We start from the raw sequence: 19825 nt of genomic DNA on the forward strand, positions 1-19825 counted from the left end.
CTACTTGTGCCAAGTTTCAAGTCGATTGCTTGTTTCGTTCGGAAGTTAGCGTGATTTCAACAGACGGACGGACATGCTCAGATCGACTCAGAATTTCACCACGACCCAGATAATATATACTTTATGGGGTCTTAGAGCAATATTTCGATGTGGTTCAAACGGAATGACAAAGTTAATATACATCCCATCCTACGGTGGAGGGTATAAAAACAACAGAGAAGAAAATATGAGAAATTGGCTTGCGACATACATGTTCCAATTTTATTTTCAATTCTTTTGATGAAAACTCATTTTTTCAGCGAAAACAAATTAGTATTTTTAATTATATAGAATTTAAAATCACTTGTGAGTTTGTATCCAATGCCACAAATGCAATATTTGGTTTGGTCTCTTAAGATATTTCATTTTCCTCTTCTATTGATCCGTTGCTTTTCTAAGCGGTACTTTCGGGTTGCCAATCGACAATCTACACACACTTCGCCTAAAAGTATGCAAGTTCAAACACACAAATATCCATGATGAATTTATGGTGGAGAACTGGCTTGTATGTAGGTTAAGCGAAACCACATGAACTGATGTCAATACAAATAATACGTTTTGTTCATTGCGAAAGAATGCACATTTTTTTACGAATTACACTATTCTTTGTGCTGATAATTCAACCTAACCTAACCTAAGATTAGCATGTTATGGGATTTGGTAAATAATCCAAAACATATATAAATTCAATGTAATATATATATTGAGAATGAATTAATTTCAATATAAATTCACTTACAAAGTGAAAACAAATAAATGTTCTTATATAATTGTGTATAACGTTTTCGTATACACTAAACAATATTGTTTATATTAACGCATATACTTTATAAATATACATAAAATTTATACGATAACCCAAAGGTTTGCCAAATGAACAACAATAAAAAATAATAACCCTAGCGATACCTATAACACTGATGGAAATGATTTTTTTTTTACTAAACCGCCTAATTTAAATGAATGTATAAAATAACATAAATGAAATAAATCCCTATAAATAAACAAATTAAACATCAAAATTGAAACTTAAATAAAAGTTGTTTGTTTGATAATCAACTAACCTTAACATTAGTGTAAAAATTACCTAGCGGTTTATTTTGTTTATTTAGTAATGGAGCTGTTTTTTTTAAGACTGTAAATATGTTGATCCAAAGAATAATAGAAATACATTCACATCGATATTAAATGATAAGGTGTTTTAGTGAAAAAAATCATATATCATCGATATATCTTTATGTAAATGAAAATATAGCATTTGCAAAGACATTTATTTGACATTTTCGTAAAATTAAATAAATGACACAAAAGAGATAATGTCTTTTCAGATGATCATTTATATGGACGTCTATATGCTAATCTATAAATCTCTATTCTATATAATCGTTTATCCATATCTGGTTCGCTTATACAAACTATCATCAATGTTACCTATGTTTTTTTTCAAATTCTATCCCTCACCCTTACACTTGTCTTTCTGTTTTCAATTCCAATTGTTTTCCTCCTGTCTAATTAATCTTCTCGATTGTCCTTTGAAAGTCCTACAATTATTGTGGTTAACGAACGCAATACCTATATCTACCTTCTATCTCTTGTGTTCATTAATAATCTTCATTATATTCAATAACCAAATCATTCACCATTTGTGATTTTGTTTTCTATATTTTGTTTAACATTTTTCAATTTTTCAAATACTTTCAAAAACTATAATATAGTATTATTTTAAAAAAAATTCTCCACTGGCTATTGCTTTTGCCACATTATTTTCAAAATTCAATGTAAAAACGTTCAGTCATAATAACATTATAATCGTTCATTGTCATTACTAATTTATGTTCGATTGTGTTTTTGGTTACTATTTATTATTATTATTATTTTTTTTAATGTGTTCTATTGTATTTAAGAATAAATAATTGAGTCTATTAAATGTAATACCTAAGGTAGTTTAAGATTTTATAATATCTGCAAAGTTGCTTATGAGAAAGTTCTTTTGAATTATAGGCTATAATGTGATACTATGATCCAACGCGCACTTGAAATTTTTTTAAATATAATTACTTTTTTACAAGCATTAGTTAATGAACAATATAATAATATTTAATTTATATCAATTACTAAGAAATTCTAATACCAAGAAAAGGGAAACATTCATAGGTTTACGACAAGCTTATCTCTTCTCAGGAGTAGCATAAATTTCCGTTTTGTGGGTCTTTTCACTACACTGGAAGAATATGACTGGTAATTTATAATTATTTTTTTATCTGCAGTTTAGTTCGTCCTATTTAAGGTAATCAAAAAGAAATGGGTATAAGTTTAAACATTTTTATGTTAATTTTTAGATTTACGCTTTGACGTTATGCCAAGGACTCTATATACTTGAAAATATAGTCAGAATATTGAACAAAATATTGTAGTGAGACCAAAGATGTCATAACCTTCAAATACTAATGCGAATTTTGCTTAGGATACAAGACTCATTTTTCTGATAAATATAAAGTTTCCTTCCTTGTCCAAAAGTCGATAAACTTTTCAATAAAGTCGTTTTGTCTTTATAGTTTAGTGATTCGACTTAGGACTGGGTATCTTTACATGAAAGAAAATTTTGTTTTGGCTAAGGTCAACTAGAAAACTCGTCTTTAAGTTTTTTTTTTTTTTTTTTTTTTTTGAAATAGGACACATTTTTCAACACTCTATTTTAGAGAAGTTTTTTGATTGAAACATAGCATAAATTTTTGCTTGAAACATGAAGCCGATTCTGAATTTGGAAATTCAATAGTCGTTAACACATTTTTAAATGAATTTGATTAGCCCATGAAGAAAAAAAAGCAGAAAATTGAATAAAGTAAAATTTGTTTCCTAGAATCAATTACGCAAAACTCAAATTTAAAGGAGAATTGTGTCTTAAAGGTATCCTTCTTCTCCGGAATCTATACCAAAATCATTATTGTGTAAAGACAAAATCCTTAAAAACATGTATGCATTTTTTCCAATGTGAGGTACTAACTTTTTTTCTCTTCAATGCAAAAATTCAAAATTTCTAATTTATTTAAGTTACAGTCTGCAAAAAAATCTGGAAATCATTTTCAAGCCTTTTGGCCTTGTGGTATTTTCATTGAATTAGTCTGAAATTGAGAAAAAAATGCCAGAAAATATAAATAAGTATTACAACGCATAAACAGAATATGGCAATAAATCCTCAGAGATCACATATTCCCCACACATGGCTCAGCATACCCCACACGAGATTTTTGATTGATTTCATCTCCTCCTCATTGTGGTCGGTCATTGCATTTTAACTGATGTAGTTTTTTAATTGAGACTTTATTTCAGGATGTATTCGCAAGAATTTCGTTACTTCCACCGCTCACTGTTTCTAATCTTTTCACGCACTTTATGAACTTGCATAAAGCTAGCTGGCCGTTTTCATGTTAAGCTAACTGAAAAGGGACCTCCTTTTTGTCGTCGGGTCCTCCCTCCCAATGTTGCCAGTATTTTTCGGGCTCTTGTCCCCAAAATAAGATGCTTTCATCCCCAAAAATCTCCAATTTAATTTAAAATTTCCCACAAAAATCCCCAATGCTGTTTTTGATACGTTTTTTTTTTTTTTTTTTTTTTTTTTAAGGAATAGGCTCTGCTGTAAAAAATCCGTCATAATCTAAAAATTTTAAAAATATATAATTTTTGTTATACCAGTTTGCGAGTTACAATAATACTAAGATTTCAAAATCCAAAAAATGAGACGGGTGCTCAAAATAGTATCCCTCATCAGAAATAATTATTGGTATGAAGTGTAATCGAATTTGTGTCTTATGCAAATCATCTTCCAAAAGCTCGAGAAATAAAAATAGGAGTTGGATCAACATGTGTAGTTATGACTCAAAACTTTGTTCTGAATAGCTAAGAAATAAAATTGGGTGATCGATCAAAAGACGTTGTTGCCCCGATATGAACTCTATCCCCTATGCTCTGATTTACGAATTCGCAAAACGCAAACTTTTGGATTGTCAATAACTTCTGGACCACTCCTTCTTTTGCCAAGAAATTTCTGTCAATTAATTTCCTTATCCATAAGAACAGTGTGTAGAAATTTCGTATTATACATTTTCGTGGTTCGGAAAATAGAGGTTGAGAAAAGTTGCGTTTTGAAAAATTTGTTTAATATATATTTTCGAAATCAGTGATGTACGCAGATGAGGGGCCAACACTTCGACCCAAGTCTTTACGAAATAATTTCACAATTTCTTTGAAACAAAGTAAATTGTAAAGTAGCTCTTTCATATTTTGAATATTCTCTGTACTTCTTTAAGCCCCCTTTTTAAGCATGTAGAAGTAAAGAATTTCATATTAACCATAACTCTCCAAATTTGTGGGAATTCCCCACCAAATCCCCAACTCAAAAATTTTGTCCCCATCCACGAAAAAATATCCCCGATTTGGGGAAAAATCCCCAATACTGGCAACACCGCTCCGTCCTTCAGATAAAAAATCTGAATTATAAGAGATACTTCTTAATAATAAAAGTATTTTTTTTTTATAATTTCAAAAAACAAAAAAAAACAAAAGAAAGTTTAACAAGCTACATTAAAGTAAAACATATTTTCTTAATAAAAAAAAAAACAAATCAATGATGCAAAATCCTGACAATAAGTATTAGCCTATATTTGAAGTTTTTTATTTTTGATCCAAAAATTCAATATCTCTATTAAGTTAATGATTATTTCGTTTAATCCAAAATGTTTTTGTTTACTTTAAGAAAAATTTGCTTCAGTCCCAAGATTTATGTCCTAAATTTAAAGAAAATATTTGAAAGCATAAACTTTTTTTTTTAATTAAAATTTCTTCAAAAATTTGTCTTTAATATTGTGTGATTGCGTGTCCTAAAATTTAGTTTGCATAATTTTTCATATTAGGTGAATATTTTTTTTCAGTGTAATAGTTAAAAATAATGCAAGCCTAGACTATTTTTAGGGAAATTAAAAGACTTAGTAAAGATTTCTCGAATATCCATTTAGAAAATTACGATTTACGGATTGTTTTAATGTTTAGGGGTATAAAACAATTACAGGCCCAAGTTGTTTTTTCAGTTGAACTTTCAAGCGATACAAAGAAATCACTGTAAAAATTCTAACATTACGCGTAATCATAGCACGAATCATTTATTACTTTCACTTTTTCACTAATCCAGAGTTAATAGCCAAAATTTTAGTTCCTTTAATAAAATTAAATAAAATAATTTTGTTCTCTTTTTAAAATATAAAAGAAACGAAACAACAAAAGTAGATATATAAAATTAATAAAAAATAAAATGCTTACCACACAGAACAGTAATGAACTAACCAAAATCTAAAACAAAATTAACCCACGCCGCCTCAATGTGAATAAAATAACTAAAACCGAAACAATCAAACCAAACTTTAACATTTCAAAGTACAAACAAATAAAAAAATATTTAACCTGTAAAAAGTAAAAACTAATCTCTACACTGTGATTAACAATCAATCGAAAGGGCATAGCCAAACAGATATTGTAATATAAAAAAGTTCTATATCACCTTTTGTAAATTTAAGCCTTACTTGTAAGAAAGTTATTTTTTAAAAGTTGATTTAAAAACAAAAATAACCAAGCAAATCAGTTTAGGAGCACCAGAATCATCCACTTCAATTTTATTTATTTTTAATAATTTTTTAGTTATTTTAATTCACTTGATTTAATTATGGTTGTGTTTTTTTTTCTTTGTTGTTTTTTGTAAATTATTTTAAAATCCATAAAAGATTTTTTTTAACAAAAATTACATTTGTTTTAACAGATATTTAAATTATATTTGTAAAAAACAGCTAAATAAAACATGCCACTTAACTTTGATCAAATATCAATTTTTTTGCCAATGGAATAATTCCTTCCATATATGAACAAAATATTATTTTGAAGTATTTGCTTTAATTGAGCAGAGTTTCCGAGATTATAAAGCATTTCTATTCCAATCAGAATTATTCTTATCACAATTAACACAAAAGGTATTTTGTTCCGTGTATAACCAAATATAACCATACACATTTTTAAATTTGAATTATTTAACTAGTTTTTGTTATTGGTTTTTCAAATGTTCCTTTTTTAAATTAATTTTTTGATTTCCATTTCCTTTGGTTTTAAATTCAAATTTGGTTTTTTTTGTGATTTTTGGTTTGTTGTTGCATGATATCCGTTTCCGCCTACTTGATTTCTCAATGCTTGTTTCAATAATAATGTGTGAATGATTGAATTTAAATTGCATGTTAAGCTTTTTTCACCAATGTTTAAAGAGAAAGGTTTTCGATCATGCTTTTTTGAATGATATTTTATTTCAATTTGTTTTCTTTGCATTTTTCTTTTTTTTTTTTGGGTACAGTGAAGGGAAATGCTGAAAAACAATAAATAAATCAAATAATTCTGTAATGTACAATTCATATGAGTTTATCAATTCCAATGTGTGTGTTTGATGACAAACATTTAAATCCTTTATGAATTAGTTGGACCATGGTCTATGTTAGGCTAGATATAAAACCAGCCCAATATTTAAGACTCACTATGACTATACAGTCCATTGTAGTACCATAAGTGTGTGACCAATCAATAAGTGCTGACCGATTCTATGTTTATCTCACTGAAAAGGGAACTTCGTTCTGGTATTCAACCCACGACTTTTTGTATTAAAGACGGGCATGCACCACGATGGACTAAGGTCGAATTCCACATTAATAACCCAATCGATCCCAATGGTTGTCTAAGAAGATATCCAAGACCAAAACTAATCAAGGGCTCAGTGAAATATGTCCCCAAAACCACAAATGAAAGAAATTCCAAAAATTTCACTGTGAAATAAATCCCCAAAATATTTTATGAAATTATACAAAAAAAATATATCTAAAACGTAAAATTAAATAAATCCCCAATAGTTTGAGGACGTAACAACAAAAATTAAAAATTTACGAATTAAATTTATTATTTCTATTGTTGTTTTTGATCTCAGCTTAAAACCATGCATTGACTAAACTAGAAGTGTAGCTTAACCAACAGAGGAAAAGTATGCTTGTCAAATTTATTTGGACAAAGCCCTATAGACTGCAAGATGGTTGGATGTACAGCTGTTTCGGAATTACCACATTCCTCATCAGCATCCTCTGCTAGCAGCAAAACTATCAAGCAATTATCGGAATAAATTCGGGTAATTCACTCAACCCAAAGTGAAGTACACTTGAACCTTCCGAAAAATGGTTCGATAGTCGGAAGTAAATTGAACTTACGGCCATTACCAGCAAAATGGTTAAAAACTCCCAACGAGTTCTTAAATGGACTGAAGTAAATATAATAATGGGGAATACGTATTTTCTCGAACGTACGAAGAAGTTTCTCAATGTTACTGAACTTTTACTGTGTAATATTACGAAGTCTAGTTGGACACGAAATTTCCATTTTTAGTACAAATAAACTAACGATGAATGTCAATTCTAACTACCGTTGAGTGAATCTACTTCTAGACAATAGTTCGTCTCCGAAACATGTGATCGTGTGGTGTTTCTAAAAATAGACACCCTTGACTGTATGTGTTAATGAATACATTCAGCCAAGCAAGAAAATAATAAACAAAGTAACATTTGGTTGTTGATGAGTGTAAGAGCTAAGTGGCCCAGTGGATAGTGTGTTTAGTTAGAAAACTGATGGTACGCGGTTCGATCCTCCGGGCAAAAGGTAAAATTTTATAAAATGATAAAAATAAAATCTAATAAATGATTCTAAAGGATTTGTACTACAGAAGAGTAAGTGGTTTGTACTAAATATAATATGACATGTAGAAATGAGGATCATCCCCCTTGAGGTCACCTTGCTCCAAGTCACCAGGTGGTCTAGGAAATCTGGAACATTAATTTTTTCGTTTTCAAAAAAATGTATTATTTAGTTCATTTTTTACTTCTGAACAGTTAAATTTGAACTTGTCAAAAGTTAAAACAAATTACTAACCTATAGGAAAATGTTGAACTTACTATGGGTACATGCTTCTTTAGCGACATACGAAGCTCAATATTAACACTGGTTAGTTAAAAATAACTCGCTAATGGGTTCACTCTTTTCCGAGTGTACATATCATGAAAGCCATAGCTTCAGGGTTGGCATGTCACAAACTGTGACTTTTGCGACATACGTTTGCGACGGTATAATACGTATGTCGCAAAAGTCGTAAACCTACTGTAGAAAACCAAATTTTGAATAGAAGAAATCCTGAACATTTTTTAATTTAGTTTGACAGCATTTACTGTGAGTTTCTGCAGAAATTTGTGAAAGTTTTCCCATGGCCAAGCCTATTTTCTTAGGTGGTATCGAAATGCCCGTTAGTGAGTGTGTAAAATACCTTGGAGTTATATTGGACAGGAGACTGAACTTAAAGCTAAGAAAGGACGAGAAAATCCACGGTTACCCTGTACTCGTGCGAAAGGCAATAGGGAAAATGTGGGGACTAAAACCGAAAATTGTGAACATTCCTATGAATTGAAACTTCTTCGCTCCTACCATCATCTTGGATATCATCGAATTCGCTGCCTAGCCGACGCGACTAAAGTATTTTCAGTTTGCGACTTTTGTTACTTTTTCTACATTTACGACGTGTATGTGACTTTTACGACGTTTACAACTTTGCGACAGTCGCAAACCTAAAAAAGTTTGATACAGACCATCTCTGCATAGCTTACACGTCCCTGGGTTTTAGTTGCATTGACTCATAGTTCAATATAAATACTGGATGACGTCTTGCTCCATTCACCTCATCCAAGCTGCCAACATTTCAATCAGCGGTTGGTAGATCTGGATTACATTCCTTTTAAACAGACTAAAGGTAGATTCAGGATCGGGAAGTTTTGCAGGTATCCATGTAAAGGGTGGTTCAAGGGCCGATGTTGATTTTGAATAAAACACAAACTATTTAGGAAATTATTGTAATTTTATTTTATTATGATATATTGGTATTGATCAATTATGTATGGAACAAAATATCGGCCAAATGGGCGCCGCGACGTCGGTGGCACACCTTCATCCGATGGTCCAAATTTTCGATGACGCTGAGGCATAATAGAGGTTCTATGCCGTTAATGTGCAGAATTATCTCATCCTTTAGCTCTTGAATTGTTGCTGGCTTATCGACGAACACCTTTTCTTTCAAATAACCCCAAAGAAAAAAGTTCAACGGTGTCAAATCACATGATCTTGGCGGCCAATTGACATCGCCATTACGTGAGATAACACGGCCATTGAATTTGTTGCGCAAAAGAGCCATTGTTTCGTTAGCTGTGTGGCAAGTGGCACCGTCCTGCTGAAACCACATCCATATCTTCCAATTCGGGCCACAAAAAGTTCGTTATCATCTCACGATAGCTAACAGCATTCACAGTAACTGCCCGACCGGCCTCATTTTGGAAAAAATACGGCCCGATTATGCCGCCAGCCCATAAACCCCACCAAACAGTCACTCTTTGTGGGTACATTGGTTTTTCGACAATCACTCTTGGATTCTCATTCGCCCAAATGCGGCAATTCTGTTTATTGACGAATCCACTGAGGTGAAAATGTGCCTCATCACTGAAGATGATTTTCTTCACAAATTGATCATCCACTGTTGCCATTTCTTGGAACCATTCTGCCCATGGTTCAAATTGAGTAAGTCTGAAATAGAGAAATGTCAAATAAAATTCGGAAAAAACTTGGCGTTTAGGTGTGGTTCACATTCAACATCGGCCCTTACAATTTAACCACCCTTTATATGCTTCAGGTCCATTTGATATGTCCTTCTTCTCGAAAACAACCAAAGTGGAAGCCCCTTTCCAAACTTCAACAATTAGCATCAACGCAGCTTTGAAATAATCCATAGACATCATGTCCGTAAATGCGATTAACTTACTTCATCCTTTATACAATCCAGCATCTTGCAGTCGAGAACTTGGACCTGGAATTGCTTTCTCATTTCTTACCCATTTGTGCTTTGAATCATGCCGTCAACATATCTTCTTTTTAATGATAGCAACTCATTCGGCGATCTTTCCTTTTGCCAAATTCAAGAATTCCTTGCCCCAATTTTAAGAAATTACTTTGTTTAGCCGACAGCATGCTTGGATCGACTGATCCCAATTTCTTTAGGATAAACAAAGCATTTATGGGGTTAGGTTAGGTTAGGTTATGTGGCAGCCCGATGTATCAGGCTCACTTAAGACTATTCAGTCCATTGTGATACCACAGTGGTGAACTTCTCTCTTATCACTGAGTGCTGCCCGATTCCATGTTAAGGGACCTTCTTTTATAGCCGAGTCCGAACGGCGTTCCACACGCAAAAAAATAATTCTTTCCTCCCAAACGAAATTTTAGACAAACAAAGTTCGTTTCTCATTTGCTTTTCGTTGAAAGGAAGTGTATTTGGAAGAAAAGTATATACTTTTTGTGATAAACGTTTATTCTTTTCCAGGATGTAAAAGCAATTTCATAAAGACTAACTCAAAAAAAATTTTCTGGCTAATTGCATTTTCCCTCACATCTTTCTCACTTCCACGAAGTTTTTTAGTTTTTAGCACCTTTTTCTGTAATACAAACAATGTAGAAGAAATTATACGATTTTATAAATTTTTAATTTTTTTTACCTTTCGCCTGGACTGAGAATCGAACCGCGGACCATGCAATTTGTAAGGCAGCACACTATCCATTGAGCTACGTAGCTGTTATTGTCATCAATAGCTAATTATCCATATAAGTTATATTAATATAGCATAGCTTGCGGCGCCCACGAGCCGATTAAACAAAGTTTATTTAACAGAAAAATACATTTAGTTTGTGACCGTGGAGCAGTGGTTGCTACGTCGGACTTGCATGCCAAGGGTCGTGGGTTCGATCCCTGCTTCGAGCAAAGTTTTTTTTTTCATATATTCCATATATTCCAGATTCCGAAAAAAATTTTCAACATTACATTCTACTATATTAAATTTTTACTATGAACTGTAAAATGTGTTTATTAAAGACCTAAAGTCAGAAAAGAACAGTGTTTGATATAAACGAAATGGACTGTGTTGTTGGTTCAAAAATAACTCTTTTTATTGAAAAAATAAAAATTGTGTAACAAACGAATTTTTTTGGTGATAAAAGTGTATACTTTTCGAAGCAATTCAAAAAACTCTAACAAAAGAAAAACGTTTTCGGTACACGTTTTCCAAACGTTTTTTTCCTTTGCGTGCACATTCCTGTGAAACCACTTAGAGAAGCTTTAAAGCCCTCAGAGATATCACCAGCATTACTGAGGTGGGATAATCCACCGCTGAAAAACTTTTTGGTGTTCGGTCGTAGCAGGAATCGAACCCACGACCTTGTGTATGCAAGGCGGGCATACTAACCATTGCACCACGGTGGCTCCCATTTATCCCCATTTATGAGGTTCGTCTTGCCAAAGAGGGGACGCAATCTGTCGACTTGAAATGTAGTTCAATACAAAACCAAAAAAATAACTCACTTTCGTCTATGTCAAAAATAATTCAATTGACACTTATTACAATCACAAATATGTCTATTCAGCGTGGAGAAATTATTCGTTAGAGAATCCAATTGTGGTTTTCCCATTGGTCGTGAGATATATTGTACAAACAATCACACAACCCAACATATATTTGCTTCATATCCGCTAAGCAATTTTTTATTAATTATAGCAACATGGCATAAAATATGCTCATTCAAAGTGCAAAGGATACCCCAATCCAAATATCCAACTGGGAAGACCTTAGAATTATAGTAGTTTATATCATTTTTACTCGGCTCTCATTGCATTAAATGTTCGGTTGCCATTTAAACAGTTTGAGTAGACCTGAAGTTGGAGTAAACATGCTTCAGGTCGACTCTAATAGTTTGAGAAGATTTGAGAGAGTTTGAGCAATACTGTTTAAATAAATAGAATCGAAGCTGTAGTAAACATGTTGCCGTTTTTACTTAATCCATCAGCTTCTGTAGAGTCTTTAAAAGCAATGAGGATAGGTTTGGTATAGTGGGATCTTACTTAGACTATTCAGTTCATTGTGATCCACATGTCGTGAACTTCTCTCATGTGGTTTACATTAAAATGGGTAACCAATAGAACTTCCAATTGAAAAGAGAAAAAACATCCAATTCACTTCTGGCTTAGAAAACTTCTCTAGTTCTATGCTCATTGAAGCACTAAATATCTACGCGGATCTAATGAATGTGTTTATAATGAAGAATGAAGTCGACACTTTTCTATTAGACGCCGGTCAAAATTCAAATTAGAGATTTAAAACCGATATGAAATTAATTGTACAGCCAATCTTGCAACAATATTTTCTTTTCATTCATCTTGTCCGTGCATAATTTTTACAGAAAAGAGTTTTGCCAGAGAATACAAAGATTATAAGCTGATTTTAAATTTAAACAAATCAGCTGTTTAAAAACAATTACAGAAAACAAGTGAAATCTTACAGTTTTAATGTATGAAATGCTCAAATAGTAATAAATATTTACTGGTGCGATTATACATATGATGTTATACTACTTTTTATTTCATATTATTCAACAAATTAATCACAATAAATTGCTCTTGTGAATCGTTGAAACGTCACTTTACCAAAATACAATCTGGCAACACCGACGCGATTTCCACTGAATAAATGTTCTGGATAGAACGCCAGGGAATGATGTTCTCGATAGCTCATAAAAATGTTGCATGGAGTACTAAAAGAAAACAAATATATTGCTGTCGAGACGAACCGACATTATTGGCGACGGAGTCGTTTGGACTAAAGTACTCGGCAGCCTCATTCTCTGCGTAATTTTATTCCCATTTCTCGCTAACGTGATATGAACATGTTCTGAATGTACGATCACATATCCCTAAGCTGCCCCGTCGTTGTTGCTGATTATTGTTCATTTCACTTTTTGTTGAATTTTACACTTTTTGTTCTTTATATTTAATTTGCCAGCAATCGTTACACATTAGCAGTTCAGTAAATATGATTATGGATTTGGTTATTTTTTGTATATGATAACATTAAACTAACTACTATTTGTATACTCATGTATATATAAAAAATAAGAATAAATTTTACTTTAATTTTTATTAGTATGTATAATGTAATATATTAAAAAAATATTGCTTACATCCATATGTTAACATAAATATACCAAACATTAAATTAAAACACCCAAGACAAACTTCAATTAAGGGTATTCACGATACGGTGTATTTCGATGTGAATGCTTTGTTAACATCACTGTCATCGTCACCTACATAAAATACTCTCATATGAGTCATTCACGCCGAAATAGATCAAAGCGTGAATACCTTTAATAGGATAGAGTGTATCTATCCATCAACCAAACTCCAGGATCTGCTGAGGCACGAATTGAGTTTACAGTACAGTATGAGCCAGCCTATTGTATTGTAGATAAGCTGAATAAGTCCGTCACCAATCACCACAGTCACCACTAAACTTTCACCTTTATATTTGTGTATAATATGCTGTGAATGCCAATGCTTTTTAAACTATAGGACTAACAATAATAATGGTTATGCCTTAAAGTATGCTTTGAAATTTGTTGTTAGAGTAATGTACGAATAATGCCTGCCGACTTTTTTCTATCTATTTCTATTCTATGTTTGTTGTTTACTAATCCACTATTATATTGCCTACATCTTCTTGCTGTCCTATTTCCTCTTCTGTTGCCTATTGCTTTTAACTTAATTAATGCTTTAAATGCATATACATTATAAACTTTAACAAAAAAAAATATAAATTGTTGATACAACCAGTATTTAATGCTAAAAACCTATTAAACAAGTTGTTGCCATGCGCTTTGGAATGCTCGATACCATCAGTAAAGCCAAGAAAATCCTCCCCCCAGAAAATCAGACACAAACTCTCCCACCGCCCACCATATGAAAACAAAATTCTATCTTGACTGAAATTCAAAATCATTGCTAGAGCCAAAGATAATACGAAAATGCAAACCATCTAACCCCACCATTTTCTGAAATTGAGCCTTAAATCTAATCGGTATTCAATCGCAACATTTTGAAATTAGCGTCATGCCCTTCCATTCAAAAAGCAAGTCAAAACATATATTATGATCGGATGAAACCATTTAAAGAAATTTTGCTTCTCGCCAAAACCAATTTGAAAGTCCTCCCCATTCTCAAAACAATCTGACACCTCATTAACGAAAAAAGAAAGAAACCCTCCCCACCAAAATTTCTTCGAAACAAATTAGAAAAAGCATTTAACCTCTATTGAAATCTAATAGAAATTGTTATTTAAGTTTTTTATTATATATTTATATACAAATAATATTTATAATTACAATATATTAATGATAACTTATATATTTTTTATATCCATCCCCATTGTCCTACCTTCAAAATTCAAAAAAAAAAAAAAAATACAAACAAAAATCGTCCGTACATCGCCATATCAAATCACCACAAAAATCGAATCAAAAAAATAAAAAAAAATTAATTCACCACCAACGATCACACCACCACCACTACAACTACTTCAACCACCTTCACCAACGCTATACAGGAATACAGTGTACAGCTAACATTCCGTGAACAATGGACAGATGAACGTTTAAAATTTGATGATATACAAGGTTTGTATTATTTAAGACAAGTTTACACTATGCGATTGAATCGTACGGTTTACCAGTGATCACTGAAATCACTTGAAATGTCTCTCCACCAACACCAAGTCACAAATACCACAAGCAATGTTGCCAGTATTTTTAGGGTTCTTGTCCCCAATATAGGACGCTTTCATCCCCAAAAATCCCCAATTTAAATTAAAATTCCCCACTAAAATCCCCAATACAGTTTTTAGCAAGTTTGTTTGAAAAAAGTAAAGGAATAGGTTCTACTGTAAAAAAAATCCGTCATAATTTAAAAATTGGAAAAATATGCAATTTTTGTTATATCAGTTTGCGAGTTACAATAAGATTAAGATTTCAAAACCCAAAACCAGGAGACGGGTGCGTAAAATATTATCCGATACAATCCCTCATCAGAAATAATTATTGGTATAAGGAGTCATCGAATATCTTATGCAAATCGTCTTCTAATTGCTCAAAAAATAAAAATGGGAGTTGGGTCAACACGTGCAGTTATGAATCAAAACTTTGTTCTGAATAGCCAAAAAATAAAATTGGGTGATCGATCAAAAGGCGTTGTTGACCCGATATGAACTCTATTCTACATGTATGGTATATATTTTACAAATCAGTGATGTACGCAGGTGAGGGGCCCACACTTCGACCTAAGCCCTTACGAAATAATTTCACAATAGTAAAAAATTTCTTAGGAAAATTGTAAAGTCGATCTTGAAATAGATTTTTTTTTTTTTTTTTGAAGATTCTCTTTAAACCCCCTTCAAGCATGTAGAAGTAAATGATTTCAAATAAACCATAACTCAAAACTTGATTTATTATCGTGACCAAATTTCGAAAATTCAAAAAAAAATCCCCAAATATGTGGAAATTCCTCAACAAATCCCCAAGTCCCCATCCACGAAAAAATATCCCCGATTTGGGGAAAAATCCCCAATACTGGCAACACTGACCACAAGTCACGTTTACACTCTCTCACCCTAGTTAGCCAATCAAAATGAACACCACCACTAACAAAAATAAAAAGAAAACAATACCGTTTATGACATTATGTCATCCGTTTATAAGAAACCTTTTGCAAAAAAGGTATCCTTAATCTCTCATATTTGTTGTATATATGTATTTATGTAAACTATGTAAATGAGAAATGCTTCAAATAACAAATATCCCATAACGGGAGAAATTCATATTGGAATTTACAAAAATAAATTCCCCTTGCCTTCTACTTAAGATCTTCACCACTACCACTCTCTTCAACAAAGTTTACACATAAGCACAACATATTTATGTATGTGTACATACATGTTTCTTTTTCTCTATAGTTTTAAATTATATGTCCTGTATATATATAATATTCCTTTATATGTTATGTGTCTATGCAAAATACTAACCCAGGAAGATCAATAATACTAACGAATTAAAATTTTTATTTTTTCAAATTTTACTAACGACTAAAAATTCTAAACATAAAAAAATAATATGGCAAATTCACAACGGCAACACTGTTATCATTAAGTACATAGCATCGTATAATGACTAAGTGGTATCTCTGAAACAGCGAACTGCAGTTGTTTGATGAAATTATTCTCCAAATGTTTTGGCGAACTTCTATTATTTTAAAATTTCGATAAAATTTACCACAAATATGAAACGTATCGGTACTAATAGCAATTCTGAAAAGTTTATGATAGATTTTCCGGTTGCACGGGAAGTTAAAATTATTGACTCTTTGGGGAAAACAAAAATGTCGCTTCGGTTAAAGTGGCAACCCGATATATTTTCAGGCTCACTTATGGTGTTTTCTTTTCTAGTAAAAAATGCGCACTTTTTTTCATTTTGGCCGGAAAAATAACTTTATAGGTTCTTTTCTAAAAAAAAACAGGCAAAAGTGCAAAAAGACTTCGAATTCGGTAGTGAAAATTGTGCCACTCATAGAGGCAGATTGCGGGCATTTTCAGCACTGCCAAAAAAGAGTGCTGCGATTGCCCTGTTTGCTCCTTTGAATTCTTTTCTGCCCGTTTAAATGATAGCATATTTTTAGGTTGCTGGCAACATTTTAAAAATTCGCATTCTGCACAGACAAAATGAAGGCAAAGCACTTTTTTCAGAAAAGAAAACACCATTAGACTATTCAGTCCATTGTAATATCACTTATTACATATGGGCACTTCTAGTTTTAACCGCTGAACCTACTCGATTATTGTTCCAAAAACATTAGCAGACTGCTTAAGTTAACATTTTTCAGGTCCGTAATGCTCCTAAAATTCACTTACGCCTTACACAAAATTCAGGACATTCACACAAGAGGTGTGTAATTGATTCCTTTTCCTGCTCATTATGACAGCCCATGCAGTAGTCATTATACTTTGCGCCATTAGTTTTTGCAAACTCGCTTATCAGGCAGCGACCCGTTATAGCAGATAGATATCAGGAGTGATATCTGACGCCGTGAAAACACTAATACTACGTTCGCACTAGACACGAAATCCTCCTAGACCTCAGTAGATTTGCAATAGTCAACTATCAGCTGGCTCGTAGAGGATTTCAACAAAATCTCTTTCAAAATCCCCTATACTGCCTTGTACAACTGTGGTTTTAGTACTAAAAATGCGTTTTTTTGCAACCCTGCCCCAATTTTCCTTGTATTTAGATGAATGTGTGTGTACGTGTACACATACGGGTTTGTGTTTGTATTGATATATTTACAAACAGCTGTTAAATCCTCAAATCTATGAAATCTCGTTATTTTGCCAGTCCGAACACTTGAGATTTGTAAAGAGATTTTGGTTCTAAATAGCGAGATTTCGTGTCTAGTGCTAACGTAGTATAACATATCTAGTCTTTTAGTTTAGATGGATCCATATTTCCTTAGTGTCGTTGCACCAGTTGCTACTCTCCCATCGGACATTTGCCATCATAACAGTCTTCTCACGCAGTATGAGCTTGCAGGTTGCTTCTGTAGAATGAGTTCGAGTTTAGCCGCTAAAATCGAAAATAAATCATTAAATACAGTATGAAATTATACCTATTTGACGCAAATTTTATTAAAACTTGATGGAGAATATCCCAAATCAACTTTTCACAAAGCTTTTATTGTTTAAAATGCTGTGTTAAAGAAAAGTAAACGTGAAAAAATGGCGATTTCAACGGCTAAACTCGAACTTAATACCCACCTTAAAGGTATTAAGTTCGAGTTTATTCGCTAAAATCGCAATTTTTTCACGATTAATTTTCTTTAATAATACATTAAAAATAATATAAACTTTGTGAAAAGTTGCGCTGGGATATTCTCTATCAAGTTTTAATAAAATTTACATCAAACAGGTACTATTGTATATTGGTTTTACTGATTTAATTTCGGTTTTAGCTGCTAAACTCGAACTTAATATCCACCCTAAGTAATTATGCGAGTTTAATATTTCTTAAGTGCGATAGTTCATTTGGCAATTTTTACAATTACACAGACCAAATACAAGAAGCTCGTATTGGATTTGAAAAAAAAAATCTCGTTCAAAATCCGCTACGCTTCCTTGTGCAACTGCACTACAACTTGACTTTATGCAACTCTGTGGTCGTTTTCATTGTAGATGTGTGTATGTGTGTGGACATAAGGCTTTCTAAGAGAATTCTTCATTTTGAACAAAACGAACGGAGTTTAATTCTTTGATTCGCAAATGAACGCAATCTCAATGTGAACACTTAATTAGTGTGTAAATATAACCATAGCGATAGGCGACCACTTGTTTACTTGTATTTCTTATGGGAAACCTAAAATCTGCCACGGAATACAGTGACGACTAGCTGCGTGTCGGCAAATTAAAGCCTATTCTAATTTCTTGGCGGAAAATGGGATAGTGTTGCCATCGCTTATCAAATTTTTGAACTCACCACTAGGAGTTGTGTTTTCTTGGCCACATGGAAATGCTTGTGTTTTTAATAACTCAACAAATAACAAGCCATTACATGTTTATATATTACTTTAATGTTTAATATTGAAAAATCGTGCTATATTGTCATCAAAAACACTCGGAAACAAGTGAAAATTGTTTGCGACAAAATTATTTTATTTGTCCATAAGGGAGTTGCCACATTTTAATTCTTCTGCACTTACAGATAACAGTGTTGACAATTTATCTTATTTAAAAAACACACATTTTTGTTTCTGTCAAAAAAACAACTACAATTTTTTCCGTGTAAACACTTCTACTTCGATCTCATTATTGTGCGTGTGTCTTTTTTTAGTCGGTGAAGTAGTTCTTATCATAAGTATTCTGAAAACCATCGTAAAATATATCAAGGCCATTTTATAGACTCACCCATAGAGACAATGCATTTTTTTAACAGATCGTTTGATTCAGTCGCATAGTTTAAACAAACCTTTATTCCTTTGAAAAGGCTAGTTTACACGAATCAATTGAATTGTACGATTTTTTAGAAAAATCATAAAACACAAATCCCTCCTGTGATAATAGTAGGATTATTTTGAATAATACGCCTTATAAAATTATGCAGAAACCAACGAAGGTTTTCTTAGACATGATTAACATTTTTTTTAAATAGTGGCAATCTTTATGTGCCCAGTATCGAAGGTGAGAAAAATTACATTCACCCAAGTTCCGATATTCGGTATCGCGAATCGCAAAATTTTCGGTCGGCGATATTTTCTCAATCCTAAAACATTTAAACTTAATATTTGGCGATATATATACACTAGTAGAAAAAGTTTCGTTATATTAACGAAATTTTTCGTTATTGTATCGAATTTTCTGCCAATCAACGTAACGTTTCGTACTATTAACGAATATTTTCATTGTATTAATGAAAATGTTTCGTTATATCAATGAACAATTTTCGTTGGATGAATTTTAATGAGATTTTCTTTGTGTGTATTTCTCTTTAATGAGTAGATCAAATTAATACAGGATTTAAGTCCACGAATATCTCAAATTTGTAGTTATAAGAAATATAAATTCTTGCGATTCCGAATATTGGAATATGGGGGATTATATCTGTGGTCACAACCCATAACAGCCTAAGTCTGTTTTTCAATATTTTCGGTACAGGAGTTTAAAGTTTTGAAAATTCACTGAAAATCAGGAAAAGGTGTTTTTTGGAAAACTTT

General features: G+C 32.3%; 1 protein-coding gene across 21 annotated transcripts in view; it reads left to right on the top strand.

The window, feature by feature from the left end:
• GluClalpha (glycine receptor alpha 1) overlaps nucleotides 1–19825 on the top strand; it is a 279772-nt gene that overhangs the window by 207249 nt on the left and 52698 nt on the right. For 20 of the 21 annotated variants that reach the window (XM_075290778.1, XM_075290785.1, XM_075290798.1 and 17 more), the window contains one exon: nucleotides 14625–14694. The exons of the other annotated variant lie outside the window; for it this stretch is intronic. In XM_075290778.1, coding sequence (XP_075146893.1) covers nucleotides 14625–14694 — 70 coding nt within the window. The remainder of the gene's footprint in view (nucleotides 1–14624; nucleotides 14695–19825) is intronic. 21 annotated transcript variants of the gene reach the window in all.

Source organism: Haematobia irritans, chromosome 1 (genome assembly GCF_050003625.1).
Source record: "Haematobia irritans isolate KBUSLIRL chromosome 1, ASM5000362v1, whole genome shotgun sequence".
Classification (NCBI taxonomy): domain Eukaryota; kingdom Metazoa; phylum Arthropoda; class Insecta; order Diptera; family Muscidae; genus Haematobia; species Haematobia irritans.